The sequence below is a fragment of the Haliotis rufescens genome, unplaced genomic scaffold, assembly GCF_023055435.1.
Source record: "Haliotis rufescens isolate VD_foot unplaced genomic scaffold, xgHalRufe1.0.p SCAF_9, whole genome shotgun sequence".
In the NCBI taxonomy this organism is placed as follows: domain Eukaryota; kingdom Metazoa; phylum Mollusca; class Gastropoda; order Lepetellida; family Haliotidae; genus Haliotis; species Haliotis rufescens.
Window position 1 is genome coordinate 7184641 of NW_025964383.1, and position 21178 is coordinate 7205818.

At 43.3% G+C, this 21178-nt stretch overlaps 1 protein-coding gene across 2 annotated transcripts in view; it reads right to left on the bottom strand.

Moving 5' to 3' along the window:
* Positions 1-4092: 4092 nt before the first annotated feature.
* Positions 4093-21178, bottom strand: part of LOC124125991 — a 42054-nt gene continuing 24968 nt past the window's right edge. For both annotated transcript variants that reach the window (XM_048391192.1, XM_048391194.1), the window contains exons 11-18: positions 14555-14649; positions 13677-13784; positions 12937-12997; positions 12705-12812; positions 12142-12206; positions 10473-10544; positions 8461-8630; positions 4093-5309 (exon numbers count right to left, since the gene is read on the bottom strand). In XM_048391192.1, coding sequence (XP_048247149.1) covers positions 5107-5309; positions 8461-8630; positions 10473-10544; positions 12142-12206; positions 12705-12812; positions 12937-12997; positions 13677-13784; positions 14555-14649 — 882 coding nt within the window. In that variant the 3' untranslated portion in view covers positions 4093-5106. The remainder of the gene's footprint in view (positions 5310-8460; positions 8631-10472; positions 10545-12141; positions 12207-12704; positions 12813-12936; positions 12998-13676; positions 13785-14554; positions 14650-21178) is intronic.

Below are 21178 nucleotides of genomic sequence, written 5' to 3' on the forward strand. Positions count from 1 at the left end.
TTGTTTGGTAGAGTGTGTACAGACAGTTACAGGCTGTTTTGGGGTAGAGTGTGTACTGACAGTTACAGGCTGTTGTTGGGGAGAGTGTGTACAGACAGTTACAGGCGGTTGTTGGGTAGAGTGTGTACTGACAGTTAAAGGAGGTTGTTTGATAGAGTGTGTACTGACATTTATAGGAGGTTTTTGAGTAGAGTGTGTACTGAAGTTAAAGGGGGTTGTTGGGTAGAGTGTGTACTGACATTTACAGGCGGTTGTTTGGTAGAGTGTGTACAAACACTTACAGGAGGTTGTTGGGTAGTGTGTGTACTGACAGTTACAGGCGGTTGTTTGGTAGAGTGTGTACAAACAGTTACAGGCGGTTGTTGGGTAGAGTGTGTACTGACAGTTAAAGGAGGTTGTTTGATAGAGTGTGTACTGACATTTATAGGAGGTTTTTGAGTAGAGTGTGTACTGAAGTTAAAGGGGGTTGTTGGGTAGAGTGTGTACTGACATTTACAGGAGGTTTTTAGGTAGAGTGTGTACAGACAGTTACAGGCGGTTGTTGGGTAGGGTGTGTACAAACAGTTACAGGAGGTTGTTCGGTAGAGTGTGTACTGACAGTTACAGGAAGTTGTTGGGTAGTGTGTGTACTGACAGTTACAGGCGGTTGTTGGGTAGAGTGTGTACTGACAATTACAGGCGGTTGTTGGGTAGGGTGTGTACAAACAGTTACAGGCGGTTGTTGGGTAGAGTGTGTACTGACACTTACAGGAGGTTGTTGGGTAGAGTGTGTACTGACAGTTAAAGGAGGTTGTTGGGTAGTGTGTGTACAAACAGTTATAGGAGGTTTTTGAGTAGAGTGTGTACTGAAAGTTAAAGGGGGTTGTTGGGAAGAGTGTGTACTGACATTTACAGGAGGTTTTTAGGTAGAGTGTGTACAGACAGTTACAGGCGGTTGTTGGGTAGGGTGTGTACAAACAGTTACAGGAGGTTGTTTGGTAGAGTGTGTACTGACAGTTACAGAAAGTTGTTGGGTAGTGTGTGTACTGACAGTTACAGGAGGTTGTTGGGTAGAGTGTGTACTGACACTTACAGGAGGTTGTTGGGTAGAGTGTGTACAAACAGTTACAGGAGGTTGTTGGGTAGAGTGTGTACAAACAGTTACAGGTGGTTGTTGGGTAGAGTGTGTACTGACAGTTAAAGGAGGCTTTTTGGTAGAGTGTGTACAGACAGTTAAAGGAGGCTTTTTGGGTAGAGTGTGTACAAACAGTTACAGGTGGTTGTTGGGTAGAGTGTGTACAGACAGTTACAGGAGGTTGTTGGGTAGAGTGTGTACTGACAGTTACAGGAGGTTGTTGGGTAGAGTGTGTGCAGACAGTAACAGGATGTTGTTGGGTAAAGTTTGTACTGACAGTTAAAGGAGGCTTTTTGGCAGAGTGTGTACAGACAGTTATAGGATGTTGTTGGGTAGGGTGTGTACAGACAGTTACAGCAGGTTGTTGGGCAGAGTGTGTACTGACAGTTACAGGCGGTTGTTGGGCAGAGTGTGTACAAACAGTTACAGGTGGTTGTTGGGTAGAGTGTGTACTGGCAGTTACGGGAGGTTGTTGGGTAGAGTGTGTACTGGCAGTTACGGGAGGTTGTTGGGTAGAGTGTGTACAGACAGTTATAGGATGTTGTTGGGTAGGGTGTGTACAGACAGTTACAGCAGGTTGTTGGGCAGAGTGTGTACAGACAGTTACAGGAGGTTGTTGGGCAGAGTGTGTACAAACAGTTACAGGTGGTTGTTGGGTAGAGTGTGTACTGGCAGTTACGGGAGGTTGTTGGGTAGAGTGTGTACAAACAGTTACAGGAGGTTGTTGGGTAGGGTGTGTACAAACAGTTACAGGAGGTTGTTGGGTAAAGTGTGTACTGACAGTTAAAGGGGGTTGTTGGGTAGAGTGTGTACTGACAGTTAAAGGGGGTTGTTTGGTAGAGTATGTACAACAGTTAAAGGATGTTGTTGGGTAGAGTGTGTACTGACAGTTAAAGGCGGTTGTTGGGTAAAGTGTGTACTGACAGTTAAAGGGGGTTGTTGGGTAGAGTGTGTACAAACAGTTAAAGGATGTTGTTGGGTAGAGTGTGTACTGACAGTTACAGGCGGTTGTTGGGCAGAGTGTGTACTGACACTTACAGGCGGTTGTTGGATAGAGTGTGTACAAACAGTTACAGGAGGTTGTTGGGTAGAGTGTGTACAAACAGTTACAGGTGGTTGTTGGGTAGAGTGTGTACTGACAGTTAAAGGAGGCTTTTAGGGAGAGTGTGTACTGACAGTTAAAGGAGGCTTTTTGGGTAGGGTGTGTACAAACAGTTACAGGTGGTTGTTGGGTAGAGTGTGTACAGACATTTACAGGAGGTTTTTGTGTAGAGTGTGTACAAACAGTTACAGGAGGTTTTTGAGTAGAGTGTGTACTGACAGTTACAGGAGGTTGTTGGGTAGAGTGTGTACAGACAGTTACAGGATGTTGTTGGGTAGAGTGTGTACTGACAGTTAAAGGAGGCTTTTTGGTAGAGTGTGTTCAGACAGTTATAGGATGTTGTTGGGTAGAGTGTGTACAAAGAGTTACAGGTGGTTGTTGGGTAGAGTGTGTACTGACAGTTAAAGGAGGTTTTTGTGTAGAGTGTGTACAAACAGTTACAGGAGGTTTTTGAGTAGAGCGTGTACTGACAGTTACAGGAGGTTGTTGGGTAGAGTGTGTACAGACAGTTACAGGATATTGTTGGGTAGAGTGTGTACTGACAGTTAAAGGAGGCTTTTTGGGTAGAGTGTGTACAAACAGTTACAGGTGGTTGTTGGGTTGAGTGTGTACAGACAGTTACAGGAGGTTTTTGTGTAGAGTGTGTACAAACAGTTACAGGAGGTTTTTGAGTAGAGTGTGTACTGACAGTTACAGGAGGTTGTTGGGTAGAGTGTGTACAGACAGTTACAGGATATTGTTGGGTAGAGTGTGTACTGACAGTTACAGGTGGTTTTTGGGTAGAGTGTGTACAGACAGTTACAGGAGGTTTTTGTGTAGAGTGTGTACAAACAGTTACAGGAGGTTTTTGAGTAGAGTGTGTACTGACAGTTACAGGAGGTTGTTGGGTAGAGTGTGTACAGACAGTTACAGGATATTGTTGGGTAGAGTGTGTACTGACAGTTAAAGGAGGCTTTTTGGTAGAGTGTGTTCAGACAGTTATAGGATGTTGTTGGGTAGAGTGTGTACAGACAGTTACAGCAGGTTGTTGGGTAGAGTGTGTACAAACAGTTACAGGAGGTTATTGGGTAGAGTGTGTACAGACAGTTACAGCAGGTTGTTGGGTTGAGTGTGTACAGACAGTTACAGGAGGTTTTTGTGTAGAGTGTGTACAAACAGTTACATGAGGTTTTTGAGTAGAGTGTGTACTGACAGTTACAGGAGGTTGTTGGGTAGAGTGTGTACAGACAGTTACAGGATATTGTTGGGTAGAGTGTGTACTGACAGTTACAGGTGGTTGTTGGGTAGAGTGTGTACAGACAGTTACAGGAGGTTTTTGTGTAGAGTGTGTACAAACAGTTACAGGGGGTTTTTGAGTAGAGTGTGTACTGACAGTTACAGGAGGTTGTTGGGTAGAGTGTGTACAGACAGTTACAGGATATTGTTGGGTAGAGTGTGTACTGACAGTTAAAGGAGGCTTTTTGGTAGAGTGTGTTCAGACAGTTATAGGATGTTGTTGGGTAGAGTGTGTACAGACAGTTACAGCAGGTTGTTGGGTAGAGTGTGTACAAACAGTTACAGGAGGTTATTGGGTAGAGTGTGTACAGACAGTTACAGCAGGTTGTTGGGTAGAGTGTGTACAAACAGTTACAGGAGGTTGTTGGGTAAAGTGTGTACTGACAGTTAAAGGGGGTTGTTGGGTAGAGTGTGTACTGACAGTTAAAGGGGGTTGTTGGGTAGTTTGTCTACAAACAGTTTTTGGATGATAAATTATGATAAACAAGTGAATAAACTTAGATTTACGCGATAGTGAACACTATTCCATTATTACCATGGCGTCCTGTATATTCTGGACCATGGCCAGTCTACCCAGAGACCGAACACAACAGAAACACGATTTGTATAAAAATAACTTTATCAATGATAAATTATCATCAGTGACTTGTATATTTACAAATCTCAGGATTCCAAGAGAATTGTTATCTTCAGCACTCCGGTCGTGTTTGGCGTTTTACGATCGCATCAATGTTAACAATGACACCAGCACATGTGGCCGGCCAGTAAAGATAAGTACATCATGTACCATCTTCGGCACACAACAGGTTATATTGGGGTTAGGAGTACGATGTCAGGCAGTACTTGCAGGGGGACATCTGTCCACAATCCTGGACGATGAGTGCGTGAGCGAATAAGCATAATGGTATAAAGTCACGTTTTTCTTGAGTGTGTCAATATTGTTGAAACTACTTGTTGATGCACAGCGTAGCGAGTGGACATTGGTACAATGCTTTCAGCAGTATTCCAGAAACATCATGGCAGGGGACACAAAGAATGAACCTTAACATAGTGTACCAATGTGGAAATCGAGGGCCCGTCTACATGGCAGTGGACTGACAAACAAAACATACCTGATTGAACTGCGAAATAAGCCGTAACAAATTTGAAGCCATAACTGTGTGGGTTGAACACGCAGACAAGAGATGGAAACGCACCCCTTGCGGATTGTGGTATACACTAAGTTACTAAAGAAGGTTTCACGCCGTAGTCGTTAATATTACAGTGCGTCAAGTCTGTCTATTTGAACCAGGTAAAACCTTTTCCCTCAAGGACAATTGTTATATCAACCGCGTAACCATTCTTTCCATCCAGTCTCTATATAATCGCAAAGAAGAAAATTAATATTTAGGCTAGGAAGGCCAGTGGTATTTTAAAAACAACGGCTATTATAGCAAAGAAGTATTTTTCGTCAGGTGGGAATCTACACGTGAATGAACCTTTTGTTCTGTTAGATGTTCCTATATAGCTAGCGGTGGGTAAGATATTTCTTTCTGAGCATCGTTTTTAAACTTCAGTAATTGATCTCGTAGGATGAGCCTGAGCGCATGATCGTATTGAGAGCACATTTTTGTCACTAAGATAAACTGAGAGTGATGAGACACAGAGACATAAGAACAGAGACGTGCTGCGTGTGTGCGGCGTCTGTGCACGTCTCCTCCACGGTGGAGGGCCTGTAGTGGAGGATCCAGTCGTCCACGATCTCCTCCAAGATAGTGAGAGGCATGGGGCCGTTCTCCAGCACCACGGAGTGGAAGTCCCGAATGTCAAACAGCTCACCTGGAATCAGTATTCATACAGAATGTTAAAAGGGTGACACTGTTTTCTTCACTTCTAACACATGATATACTTCGGTTATTAACTTCAGTTCTACACTCATGAAACCTGTGTAGAAGGTGCAGGTTCCCCCTTGTTATGTCCTTACCCAATGCATCCTGTGTAGAAGGTGCCCCTTGTTATGTCCTCACCAAATGCATCCTGTGTAGAAGGTGCCCCTTGTTATGTCCTTACCTAATGTATCCTGTGTGGATGGCTCAGGTTCCCCCTCGTTATGTCGTTACCTAATGCATCCGGTGGAGAAGGTGCAGGTTCCCTCTTGTTATGTCCTTACCTAATGCATCCTGTGTAGAAGGTGCAGGTTCCCCCTTGTTATGTCCTTACCTAATGCATCCTGTGTAGAAGGTGCAGGTTCCCCCTTGTTATGTCCTTACCCAATGCATCCTGTGTAGAAGGTGCAGGTTCCTCCTTGTTATGTCCTTACCCAATGCATCCGGTGTAGAAGGTGCAGGTTCCCCCTTGTTATGTCCTTACCTAATGCATCATGTGTAGAAGGTGCAGGTTCCCCCTTGTTATGTTCTTACCTAATGCATCATGTGTAGAAGGTGCAGGTTCCCCCTTGTTGTGTCCTTACTTAATGCATCCTGTGAAGAAGGTGCAGGTTCCCCCTTGTTATGTCCTTACCTAATGCATCCTGTGTAGAAGGTGCAGGTTCCCTCTTGTTATGTCCTTACCTAAAGCATCCTGTGTAGAAGGTGCAGGTTCCCTCTTGTTATGTCCTTACCTAATGCATCCTGTGTAGAAGGTGCAGGTTCCCTCTTGTTATGTCCTTACCTAATGCATCCTGTGTAGAAGGTGCAGGTTCCTCCTTGTTATGTCCTTACCTAATGCATCCTGTGTAGAAGGTGCAGGTTCCCCCTTGTTATGTCCTTACCCAATGCATCCTGTGTAGAAGGTGCAGGTTCCTCCTTGTTATGTCCTTACCCAATGCATCCGGTGTAGAAGGTGCAGGTTCCCCCTTGTTATGTCCTAACCAATGCATCCTGTGTAGAAGGTGCCCCTTGTTATGTCCTCACCAAATGCATCCTGTGTAGAAGGTGCCCCTTGTTATGTCCTTACCTAATGTATCCTGTGTGGATGGTTCAGGTTCCCCCTCGTTATGTCGTTACCTAATGCATCCGGTGGAGAAGGTGCAGGTTCCCTCTTGTTATGTCCTTACCTAATGCATCCTGTGTAGAAGGTGAAGGTTCCCCCTTGTTATGTCCTTACCTAATGCATCCTGTGTAGAAGGTGCAGGTTCCCCCTTGTTATGTCCTTACCCAATGCATCCTGTGTAGAAGGTGCAGGTTCCTCCTTGTTATGTCCTTACCCAATGCATCCGGTGTAGAAGGTGCAGGTTCCCCCTTGTTATGTCCTTACCTAATGCATCATGTGTAGAAGGTGCAGGTTCCCCCTTGTTATGTTCTTACCTAATGCATCATGTGTAGAAGGTGCAGGTTCCCCCTTGTTGTGTCCTTACCTAATGCATCCTGTGTAGAAGGTGCAGGTTCCCCCTTGTTATGTCCTTACCTAATGCATCCTGTGTAGAAGGTGCAGGTTCCCTCTTGTTATGTCCTTACCTAAAGCATCCTGTGTAGAAGGTGCAGGTTCCCTCTTGTTATGTCCTTACCTAATGCATCCTGTGTAGAAGGTGCAGGTTCCCTCTTGTTATGTCCTTACCTAATGCATCCTGTGTAGAAGGTGCAGGTTCCTCCTTGTTATGTCCTTACCTAATGCATCCGGTGTAGAAGGTGCAGGTTCCCCCTTGTTATGTCCTTACCCAATGCATCCTGTGTAGAAGGTGCAGGTTCCTCCTTGTTATGTCCTTACCCAATGCATCCGGTGTAGAAGGTGCAGGTTCCCCCTTGTTATGTCCTAACCAATGCATCCTGTGTAGAAGGTGCCCCTTGTTATGTCCTCACCAAATGCATCCGGTGTAGAAGGTGCCCCTTGTTATGTCCTTACCTAATGTATCCTGTGTGGATGGTTCAGGTTCCCCCTCGTTATGTCGTTACCTAATGCATCCGGTGGAGAAGGTGCAGGTTCCCTCTTGTTATGTCCTTACCTAATGCATCCTGTGTAGAAGGTGAAGGTTCCCCCTTGTTATGTCCTTACCTAATGCATCCTGTGTAGAAGGTGCAGGTTCCCCCTTGTTATGTCCTTACCCAATGCATCCTGTGTAGAAGGTGCAGGTTCCTCCTTGTTATGTCCTTACCCAATGCATCCGGTGTAGAAGGTGCAGGTTCCCCCTTGTTATGTCCTTACCTAATGCATCATGTGTAGAAGGTGCAGGTTCCCCCTTGTTATGTTCTTACCTAATGCATCATGTGTAGAAGGTGCAGGTTCCCCCTTGTTGTGTCCTTACCTAATGCATCCTGTGTAGAAGGTGCAGGTTCCCCCTTGTTATGTCCTTACCTAATGCATCCTGTGTAGAAGGTGCAGGTTCCCTCTTGTTATGTCCTTACCTAAAGCATCCTGTGTAGAAGGTGCAGGTTCCCTCTTGTTATGTCCTTACCTAATGCATCCTGTGTAGAAGGTGCAGGTTCCCTCTTGTTATGTCCTTACCTAATGCATCCTGTGTAGAAGGTGCAGGTTCCCCCTTGTTATGTCCTTACCTAATGCATCCTGTGTAGAAGGTGCAGGTTCCCTCTTGTTATGTCCTTACCTAAAGCATCCGGTGTAGAAGGTGCAGGTTCCCCCTTGTTATGTCCTTACCTAATGCATCCTGTGTAGAAGGTGCAGGTTCCCCCTTGTTATGTCCTTCCCTAAAGCATCCTGTGTAGAAGGTGCAGGTTCCCCCTTGTTATGTCCTTACCTAATGCATCCTGTGTAGAAGGTGCAGGTTCCCTCTTGTTATGTCCTTACCTAAAGCATCCTGTGTGGAAGGTGCAGGTTCCCTCTTGTTATGTCCTTACCTAATGCATCCTGTGTAGAAGGTGAAGGTTCCCTCTTGTTATGTCCTTACCTAATGCATCCTGTGTAGAAGGTGCAGGTTCCCTCTTGTTATGTCCTTACCTAATGCATCCTGTGTAGAAGGTGCAGGTTCCCCCTTGTTATGTCCTTACCTAATGCATCCTGTGTAGAAGGTGCAGGTTCCCCCTTGTTATGTCCTTACCTAAAGCATCCTGTGCTCTCTTCCGTAACTCTTTTATTTTGATTTCGCCAATCTTGTATGCACATGCCTGCCCTGGCCATGTGATGTATCTGTCAATCTCTGTCGTCATTTCCGCCCTGGAGAAGGATGTGTAATTCAGCATGTACTGGATAGCCTCCTCGCGGTTCCACCTGGTTCAGACAGACAACGACCACGGTGTTAGGATAAGCCTGCCTTCAGTGGCAGAAATAGTTCAACCATAGTGAGAACATCTTAATGGGTAAAAGTTGTGGATAGCAAGAGAAAGAATCGTGAAAAATATGCCTCCATGTTTGTGGAATTGAGATAAAAAGAAAACAACCAAGAAACAGGAACAGGGCTGTGGTGAAAGCAGAATTCAGATGTGTGTAGAATAGAAAATTTGTAGTTTATATCCCGAAAAAAATATCTATACAAATTCAAAGTCAAAATATCAAGTCAAATTAAAAACTTCACATTTTTAAAAGTAATCCCATATATGATATACAACGGACAAATGTATCAGAGGTGGTAATTTTTCATCATTAATATCCAAAGAAGGATTTTGATTAACGGTGGTAACCATAATTTGTTCCAAGCACCTACGGTATTCGGTAATAAAATCAACAGTTTGAATCATAAGTCCAAAGCACGAGAGTCTGATGGCACACAAGTTCAGTAGTGCGTATGGCCACCATGTGCGTTGACAACTGCCACACAACGCCTCCGCATGGACCTTGTGATGCTTGTGAACACATGATTGGGAAGACGACGCCATTGTTGCTGCAAAATGGTGCCAAGATCTTGCAAATTCTGTGGTTGGTTCTGGAGAGTGCGCAAGTGCATCCCAGACGTGTTCGATGGGATTGACTTGTCAAAATTGCTGTGTGGGGTCTGGCATTGTCGTGTTGGAAGATCAAACCGGGTCCATGTGCTGCAATAAAAGGCAGAAGTTCTGGTGCCAGTATCTGGTCACGGTAAGCAGCAGCGTTGAGGTTGCCACGGATGACAAGAAGCCTGGAACGTGCATTGCCACAGAAGGCACCCCACACCATGACACTTCCGCCTCGAAATCTGTCAACTTCCTGTACACAACACTGGGCGTAACGTTCATGACGGCGCCTCCACACCCTCGCCCTACTATCAGCAAACCGAAGATGAAATCGGGATTCATCACTGAAGACGACTTGATTCCAATTCCTCTGAGTCCATCGTAAGTGTCGCTGTGCCCACAATTGACGTTGACGTCTGTGTAATTGAGTCAGAATCGGCCCGCAGTATGGCCGTCGTGCTTGAAGATGAGCAGTTCTCAGGCGGTTTCGAACAGTTTGCGCACTCAGTCTACCCCTAAACAGTTCATTTCTGGTTGATGTAGCCGTCAAAAGTCGGGTACGGAGGTGACGTAAGACAATCTGACGATCTTCTGCATGTGACGTCACACGTGGTCGATCTGGCCGAGGGCGATCAGCGGTGGTACCCGTTTGCTGTAGACGCGTCTGTAAATCATAAACAGTCCGTCGACAACAACCCATCGTCCTTGCGACTTCAGCTACGGACGTTCCCGTCTGCAACATGCCGATGGCACGTTCACGTTGCACATTTGAAAGGCGTGGCATGACAAATGGCCGTAAAGACTTTTGTTTTCTTGTGTTTTTCTTTTTTTTGTTAATGACTGCTAACAAGTATGGCTGAAAACACGTGCGGTATTATGGCCACGTGACCAGTTGCACGTGGAAAAACACTTTTGCCACTATAGTGCTGTGCACATGATTTTGATCGATTCACCTGCACAAAAACGGGTGTTATCTGAAGACAATACGTGGCCATTACTGTTTAAATACACAATAAGGGCTCACAATGATAACTGGTCAAAATGTTAAAATTTTAGGATTGTGAAGTTTGTAATTTGGTTCAGTATATGTGTTTCAGTGTATATTCACGGTGAATTTAGTTATATATTCATCTCATGCTATACACAGGTGTCGGTGTATTGATACAGATGTGAAATACCTCACCCGTAGTAGTGTAGGCCTGTGTCCACCACTAGTCTACATGCTCGGAAGATCTCAGAACTGTAGCGCCCCATCCTTAAACACAAGCCATATTCATCACGCCATACACAAGTCGAACTCATTACGTCAAGCACAGACCGTGTTCATCACGCCAAACACAGACCGTGTTCATTACGCCAAACACAAACCGTAATCATAATGCCAAGCACAGACCGTGTTCATTACGTCAAGCACAGGCCGTGTTCATCACGCCAAACACAGACCGTGTTAATTACGTCAAGCACAAACCGTGTTCATCACGCCAAACACAGACCGTGTTCATCACGCCAAACACAGACCGTGTTCATTACGTCAAGCACCGACCGTGTTCATCACTCCAAACTCAAACCATACCTACAACGCCAAACAAAGACCTTGTTCATCACGCCAAACACAGACCGTGTTCATCACGCCAAACACAGACCGTGTTCATCACGTCAAACACAGACCGTGTTCATCACGCCAAACACAGACCGTGTTCATCACACCAAACACAGACCGTGTTCATCACGCCAAACACAGACCGTGTTCATCACGCCAAACACAGACCGTGTTAATCACGCCAAACACAGACTGTGTTCATCACGCCAAACACAGACCGTGTTCATCACACCAAACACAGACCGTGTTCATCACACCAAACACAGACCGTGTTGTTCATCACACCAAACACAGACCGTGTTCATCACGCCAAACACAGACCGTGTTAATCACGCCAAACACAGACTGTGTTCATCACACCAAACATAGACCGTGCTCATCACACCAAACACAGACCGTGTTCATCACACCAAACACAGACCGTGTTCATCACGCCAAACACAGACCGTGTTAATCACGCCAAACACAGACTGTGTTCATCACACCAAACACAGACCATGTTCATCACACCAAACACAGACCGTGTTCATCACGCCAAACACAGACCGTGTTCATCACGCCAAACACAGACCGTACTCATCACTCCAAACTCAAACCATACCTACAACGCCAAACAAAGACCTTGTTCATCACGCCAAACAAAGACCGTGTTCATCACGCCAAACACAGACCGTGTTCATCACGCCAAACACAGACCGTGTTAATCACACCAAACACAGACCGTGTTCATCACACCAAACACAGACCGTGTTCATCACGCCAAACACAGACCGTGTTCATCACGCCAAACACAGATCGTGTTCATCACTCCAAACACAGACCGTGTTCACTACGCCAAACACAGACCGTGTTCATCACGCCAATCTCAAACCATACCTACAACGCCAAACACAGAACGTGTTCGTACCTCCAGAGAAAAAACGTACTCACCTCTCCAAACATAGGCAGTGTCAACACGCCATACATAAACCGTACTCAAGTCAAACTCAAACCATACCATCATTCCAAACACAGGACGAAATGTCCTGATTGTACATGTATGTAAAACCGTTACATATCATGCACTAATTTAATGTGTAATGCATTGTTTAAAATACAGAAACTGCTGTTAATTTTAACTCCATGGGAAGTAATGATGGGCAGGCTGTATATGCGTTGCCACAGTTGTGACATTTGGTTTTAAGACCAGTCCTACCCGTTCGAAAGCACAAGAGTTTTAAGCATATAACCACTGTTTAAGATGCACACTTACAGTTCGTAGTCGTTTTGGTATAAGTTGAGCTCCTCCCCGAGTGATTCTGCATACAGCGCCCAGCCCTGCAAGGAGTCAGGTAGTGTATGTGCAGAAGCAGAAGCATAGTGTGTATACTAGTTAGTATGTACTCACCGACAAACGAAATGCGAATACCACATAAGTTGGTTAATATATGAAGAATTACTAATTTTGAAGAGATATAAGATTGGTTCAACGCAAAAAATACTTCTACACTTCATATGTACTACCGACAAGAAATGTGGGAACTGATGATTTGATACCGTTTCCCCGACGCGCGAAGATACGGGTAAGAATAGGTCTTCAGCAACCCAACCCATGCTTGTCGAAAGAGACGAATATGCTTGTCGTAAGATGCGACTAACGGGATCGGGTGATCAGGCTCGCTGACTTGGCTGATGCATGTCATCATATCCCATTTGCGTGGATCGATGCTTATGATATCAATCACTGGATTGTCAGGTTCTGACTCGATCATTTATAGATCGCCGTCATATAGGTGGAATACAAACAAACAAACAAGCCATGCTCCCTGGACTCACCTCCCTGTAGGCTGTGTAGAAGGGGAAGTGGAAGGGCACCTCATAATACCGGAAGTACTCGGTGTTGCGCCGGAAGTCGGGCAGATTAGCCTTTAATGCGTAACTGATCTGAAAACAAACTGAAACATGTGTAAAACATCGGTACTCGGCCACTACAATTACATTGAAGTAAGCTGTTCGTGCCATTGTTTAGGTAGACATATATACTCTGGACAACAGCAGCCAACTTTACCTGTAAGTGGTGGCCGGGCACAGACTCGTGCAGTGTGATGGGCACCATGATATACTTCCCTCTGAAAACATACAGCATCGATATGGAAACTCGTAACAGGAGGAATAAACGGTTTTGGAAAACTGTTTATGTGGTTGTGTACGAGCTGAATGCAATCGTAAAGATCCGGGTTAGAATAGGTCTTTAGCAACCCATCCTTGCTATAAAAGGCGACTATGCTTGTCATAAGAGGCGACTAACGGGGTCGGTTGGTCAGACTCGCTTACTTGATTGATGCATGTCACCGTATCCCAAATGGATAAATATTATTAAATAACTGCTTGAGACGCCCAACGCTAACACCCTATTCGTGTATTAGTGTGTGTTTCCCGTGCAACCTTTCGAGTTGAGTTGATTGGTTCAACTGTGTCATATGGCCCTGTGACGCAGGGGTAGCATTTTGCAGATGGCTGTTACAATGAATGCTCGTTCCACCCGTGACGAACAGGTCTGGTTGTTGATGAAATATAGTGATCGCTAAATAGAGATATTTTTTTATTCATGCACCGATTGTCTTTAAATGTAATATCCAGTTATGTATGACTGTTTAATAATCTCATACCAACTTTGGCTGGAGTAGGTCCGATAGTTTTTCAGATATTGTAGTAAACGTCGGTACCTTAAATTACCTTCCAGACTATAGTGTCATCGTAAACACTGCCCTATGTAAAATAGAATTGAGATTAAGAAAGCGGACTTACATTTCGTGGGGTCTATTTACATTGACCTTGAAGATCCCTGGGCGGGATCCATCCTCCGACCCTGACTGGTATTCCCCGGCTGGGCCGTCATACGGCATGGGCTCCACCCTAAACATCCATGTAACTTGATCAACACTTTGTAACAGAACTGATGCGTCACACAACGATACTCACAATGGACATGTAGAACTTACGTAGAGAGATGCTTAATGACGCAGTTGTTGTTATGGTAGTATAAACGCGTTAGACGTGTTACCGCAGAAGAAGATGTTGTAGAGATATTGTTGTAGCAATCGTAAAATAATCATAAACTTCGCGATATGGGACTATTCCAGATAAACGGACACTGACATAAGGCGAAGTAGAGCAAATGACGTTTATAAAGAAATTAATGTAAAGATATTATGAAGACGAAATTGGGTGACTGAAAACCATTGTTTCCAAGTAAGGAGTTGGTCAGTAGCTAACGTTACGCTACATGCTATTATAACTAAAACTAACTTGATAACTAGATTCGACTGTAGCAGTAGTAAGAGTAGTAGAAGTAGTAGTAGTAGTAGTAGTAGTAGTAGTAGTAGTAGTAGTAGTAGAAGTAGTAGTAGTAGTAGTAAAAGAAGAAGAAGAACCAGTAGCAGTGCTAGTAGTGGTCGTCATAGTCAGATATTCGCGGCTAGCGTAGTCGTTGTCTTAGTATTAATAGCTGTAGAAGTAGTGGCAGTAGTAGATAGTAATTATTGTAGAGTAAGCGTAGTAGTAGTAGTATGTAGTAGTAGATGTAGCCGCATTATCTGTCGTAATGGTTATAGCAGCGACTGCAGTAGTAGTAGTAGTAGCAGCAGCGGTAGCTGTAGTAGTAGAACTACAAAATGACAACTTACTTGACAGGTAAATCCGGTAAGTGGTTGAAGACCTCGTGGAGTTTAGGGTTTATTCTTTCATTGATCAACCTGTTATATCCCTCTAAGAGCTCCTCCTGCAGAGAAAGGACAGAACTGGAAACTTACAGGACAACGTCGACTATTGACAAAGGACATATAAGTGTCTACTAAGAGACGGTCATCTCATCAACTGCTAGAGTGAGTGAGTGAGTAAGGTTTTACGCCGCTTTAGCAATATTCCAGAAATATCACGGCGGGGGACACAAGAAATGGTCTTCACACATTGTACCCTTGTAGGGAATCGAACCCGCGTCTTCGGCGTGACGAGCGAATGCTTTAACCAATAGGCTACCCGACCGCCCCTCAACTGCTGGAACAATAGACTGCAATTCTACAGGATGATACGAATAATGTCTACTCCATGATGATGACCGTCAGATTATGACAGCCTACTTTCCTCACCGTAAGTCATTGATAGGTTACTCGTGTTTTAATCGAATGTTCACATACGTCTGTGTTGAACGTTGTAACACCCCCCCCCCCCCCCCATGCCACAGGGACATAATTCATATGTCCGTCCTCTTCAGCCCTCACTTCGAAATCGAACACAATTACATCATGCACATGCACACTGATGCACTTCATTGTTTTCAATTCTGTGGGAAATTCCCTGTTCTGTGATATCATCTACTGTCAATTTAGGCAAACCAACATTATTGAAAATTACCTCTGAAAATTAGAAACCTAGGAAACCTCGTTATTGTTTTATACATTACGACTTCACCATTCAGTGCGTTATTTACTGTACGTTTAGATTATTATCATATAAAGGATAGGTCTCTCGGCGGGATAAAGCCAACGGATGAAAACTATATCCGATGGGGTCATATGCGGATAGAGATGCAAATACAAAAAGTCAAGTACGGGCTACTTTAAGTATTTACAAACAAACATGGCGTCGAGCACAAAAGCGAAGAATGACATTATATGATAAAGAGGTTATCCCGCTTGTGCGTTTGGGGATGGTACATAGTGTTTTTTCCTAATACAGGATATTTACCATCCCCAAACACACTCACGTGACAACCCTTAGATCTATCTAATCGAAGAAATTAATTTTTCAAAAATAGCGTATAAGTGATCACGGGTATTATCACCAATGATAATTCTGAAACGTTGCCGATAAGACGTTTAGAATGTTTTAGACAAGTTGCAAACACGAACGCCGGGGGAACTTTCCGCAAAATTGGATAATGTTTACAAAATCACGTTTCACGTATGCCGGTTATAGACGCTTATAAGATCACGTATATTATATTACTCAGCTGCGATACATACATCCCTGAATTCTTCCTACATTTTAGAATCAATGGAAAAATGATCTTTGTAACCACTACTAATCATCTAGATGAAATCAATGGAAATAAGTTACATTTGGAAACGAACGCTGTGCTAGAAAAATTGTACTTGTTTGAAATACTGTGTAGTATTTTATTTCGGTTTGAGAGATCCATTCCTCTAATTGTTGCATAAATTGGCTCACGTGTTTGAGAATATTCATCAGAAGAGTATCGTAGCACGAATTATGGAATTAAAAACATATATACATTACAATGACCAGGTAAATTGAACAGAAATCGTATAAGTTTCCGCCCTGCGAGACGCCGTGATTGACGCAAACTCACGTACAACGACGACGATATTTATCTGCATTTCGGACTAATTCTCTTGGTTACCATGGAAATCATAGACAAACAGCACGCAGATTGACAGATAGTTTCTGATTACTTACCATTGATCCCTCAATCAACGAAAATCCTCATCTGAAAATCCCGACGTACTGTCAAAGGTGGACACGCCATTTTGAAAAAAGTCGGTCACCAGTAGTAATTGTTGTACATTTTCGGTTATTTCTTTGTGGTGAAACTTATTAACTCGGCATCCAGCGGGTTCATACATATTCTTTCATCTTGTCTAGTATGCATTATCATCATCGTCTTGATATTCCACAGATATGGCGGAAACCTTTCTGTGCAGGGTCATACTATTTATGAGTAGTAAGCGGTCAGTTTGGTGATGTCACTCATGCCTATAGTGTTATGTATTAATGCGCCACAGAGATCATGAGAATAGACAAAATGCATCGATTTGATGCTAAAAAAGTACGAGGCTAGGGTGTGTAAGAAATCGATTACTGCACTCGTGCCTTTCAGGTACTCGAGTATTAATCTCTACCTACAGAAAGAGAGTAATATAGTCTTCTTTGGAGGTCAATGGCGAATACATTAATACATGACTAATGTCTCCTGCTGGAGGCCAATGGTGTATACATCAATACATGACTAATGTCTCCTGCTGGAGGCCAATGGTAACAACAGAGAGAGGAGACTATAGTCTACTATTGGAGGCCAATGGTGTATACATGAATACATGACTAATGTCTACTGCTGGAGGTCAATAGTAACAACAGAGAGAGGAGACTATAGTCTACTATTGGAGGTCAATGGTGTGTATATCAATACATGAATAATGTCTACTGCTGGAGGTCAATGGTAACAACAGAGAGAGGAGACTATAGTCTACTATTGGAGGTCAATGGTGTATACATGAATACATGACTAATGTCTACTGTTGGAGGTCAATGGTAACAACAGAGAGAGGAGACTATAGTCTACTATTGGAGGTCAATGGTGTATACATAAATACATGACTAATGTCTACTGCTGGAGGTCAATGGTAACAACAGAGAGAGGAGACTATAGTCTACTATTGGAGGTCAATGGTGTATACATCAATACATGACTAATGTCTCCTGCTGGAGGCCAATGGTAACAACAGAGAGAGGAGACTATAGTCTACTATTGGAGGCCAATGGTGTATACATGAATACATGACTAATGTCTACTGCTGGAGGCCAATAGTAACAACAGAGAGAGGAGACTATAGTCTACTATTGGAGGTCAATGGTGTGTATATCAATACATGACTAATGTCTACTGCTGGAGGTCAATGGTAACAACAGAGAGAGGAGACTATAGTCTACTATTGGAGGTCAATGGTGTATACATGAATACATGACTAATGTCTACTGCTGGAGGCCAATGGTAACAACAGAGAGAGGAGACTATAGTTTACTATTGGGGGTCAATGGTGTATACATGAATACATGACTAATGTCTACTGTTGGAGGTCAATGGTAACAACAGAGAGAGGAGACTATAGTCTACTATTGGAGGCCAATGGTGTATACATGAATACATGACTAATGTCTCCTGCTGGAGGTCAATGGTAACAACAGAGAGAGGAGACTATAGTCTACTATTGGAGGTCAATGGTGTATACCCGAATACATGACTAATGTCTACTGCTGGAGGTCAATGGTAACAACAGAGAGAGGAGACTATAGTCTACTATTGTAGGTCAATGGTGTATACATGAATACATGACTAATGTCTCCTGCTGGAGGCCAATGGTAACAACAGAGAGAGGAGACTTTAGTCTACTATTGGAGGTCAATGGTGTATACATGAATACATGACTAATGTCTACTGTTGGAGGTCAATCGTAACAACAGAGAGAGGAGACTATAGTCTCCTATTGGAGGTCAATGGTGTGTATATCAATACATGACTAATGTCTACTCCTGACGGCCAATGGTAACAACAGAGAGAGGAGACTATAGTCTACTATTGGAGGTCAATGGTGTATACATGAATACATGACTAATGTCTACTGTTGGAGGTCAATGGTAACAACAGAGATAGGAGACTATAGTCTACTATTGGAGGTCAATGGTGTATACATGAATACATGACTAATGTCTACTGCTGGAGGTCAATGGTAACAACAGAGAGAGGAGACTATAGTCTACTATAGGAGGTCAATGGTGTATACATGAATACATGACTAATGTCTACTGCTGGAGGTCAATGGTAACAACAGAGAGAGGAGACTATAGTCTACTATAGGAGGTCAATGGTGTATACATGAATACATGACTAATGTCTACTGCTGGAGGTCAATGGTAACAACAGAGAGAGGAGACTATAGCCTACCATTGGAGGTCAATGGTGTATACATGAATACATGACTAATGTCTACTGCTGGAGGTCAATGGTAACAACAGAGAGAGGAGACTATAGTCTACTATAGGAGGTCAATGGTGTATACATGAATACATGACTAATGTCTACTGCTGGAGGTCAATGGTAACAACAGAGAGAGGAGACTATAGTCTACTGCTGAAGGCCAATGGTAACAACAGAGAGAGGAGGCTATAGTCTACTATTGGAGGTCAATGGTGTTTACATGAATACATGACTAATGTCTACTGCTGGAGGTCAATAGTAACAACAGAGAGAGGAGACTATAGTCTACTATTGGAGGTCAATGGTGTGTATATCAATACATGACTAATGTCTACTGCTGGAGGTCAATGGTAACAACAGAGAGAGGAGACTATAGTCTACTATTGGAGGTCAATGGTGTATACATGAATACATGACTAATGTCTACTGCTGGAGGTCAATGGTAACAACAGAGAGAGGAGACTATAGTTTACTATTGGGGTCAACGGTGTATACATGAATACATGACTAATGTATACTGCTGGAGGCCAATGGTAACAACAGAGAGAGGAGACTATAGTCTACTATTGGAGGTCAATGGTTTTTACATGAATACATGACTAATGTCTACTGCTGGAGGTCAATGGTAACAACAGAGAGAGGAGACTATAGTCTACTATTGGAGGTCAATGGTGTGTATATCAATACATGACTAATGTCTACTGCTGGAGGTCAATGGTAACAACAGAGAGAGGAGACTATAGTCTACTATTGGAGGTCAATGGTGTATACATGAATACATGACTAATGTCTACTGCTGGAGGCCAATGGTAACAACAGAGAGAGGAGACTATAGTTTACTATTGGGGGTCAATGGTGTATACATGAATACATGACTAATGTCTACTGTTGGAGGTCAATGGTAACAACAGAGAGAGGAGACTATAGTCTACTATTGGAGGCCAATGGTGTATACATGAATACATGACTAATGTCTCCTGCTGGAGGTCAATGGTAACAACAGAGAGAGGAGACTATAGTCTACTATTGGAGGTCAATGGTGTATACCCGAATACATGACTAATGTCTACTGCTGGAGGTCAATGGTAACAACAGAGAGAGGAGACTATAGTCTACTATTGTAGGTCAATGGTGTATACATGAATACATGACTAATGTCTCCTGCTGGAGGCCAATGGTAACAACAGAGAGAGGAGACTTTAGTCTACTATTGGAGGTCAATGGTGTATACATGAATACATGACTAATGTCTACTGCTGGAGGTCAATGGTAACAACAGAGAGAGGAGACTATAGCCTACCATTGGAGGTCAATGGTGTATACATGAATACATGACTAATGTCTACTGCTGGAGGTCAATGGTAACAACAGAGAGAGGAGACTATAGTCTACTATAGGAGGTCAATGGTGTATACATGAATACATGACTAATGTCTACTGCTGGAGGTCAATGGTAACAACAGAGAGAGGAGACTATAGTCTACTGCTGAAGGCCAATGGTAACAACAGAGAGAGGAGGCTATAGTCTACTATTGGAGGTCAATGGTGTTTACATGAATACATGACTAATGTCTACTGCTGGAGGTCAATAGTAACAACAGAGAGAGGAGACTATAGTCTACTATTGGAGGTCAATGGTGTGTATATCAATACATGACTAATGTCTACTGCTGGAGGTCAATGGTAACAACAGAGAGAGGAGACTATAGTCTACTATTGGAGGTCAATGGTGTATACATGAATACATGACTAATGTCTACTGCTGGAGGTCAATGGTAACAACAGAGAGAGGAGACTATAGTTTACTATTGGGGTCAACGGTGTATACATGAATACATGACTAATGTATACTGCTGGAGGCCAATGGTAACAACAGAGAGAGGAGACTATAGTCTACTATTGGAGGTCAATGGTGTTTACATGAATACATGACTAATGTCTACTGCTGGAGGTCAATGGTAACAACAGAGAGAGGAGACTATAGTCTACTATTGGAGGTCAATGGTGTATACCCGAATACATGACTAATGTCTACTGCTGGAGGTCAATGGTAACAACAGAGAGAGGAGACTATAGTCTACTATTGGAGGTCAATGGTGTATACATGAATACATGACTAATGTCTACTGCTGGAGGTCAATGGTAACAACAGAGAGAGGAGACTATAGTTTACTGCTGAGAATGAAGGGTGTCTGCAGGAAGAGAAGAATAAGGTGATGTGAAGTGAGTGATGTGAGTTTGAGTGTCATGGATACCCTTTTCAGACACAGTATACTGACTCCGAGCCCACCAATCCATCTCTGCCCCTTTCAGGCGGAGTGCCAGTCAGGGTAACAACAAGTACTTATTATAGTAACTTGAGAAAATATACCTAAAACGAATTTATTTTGTTCATCCAAATGTAAACAAATTGTTTCTTTAATGAAATCAGTTAATACAAATATTATTTTAAACGAATCGATGTATATTTAGCATGCCATGTCAATTAGGAAGTATTTTGTATCTTCAGCCTTTACTCTTAAACTTTGTAATACAT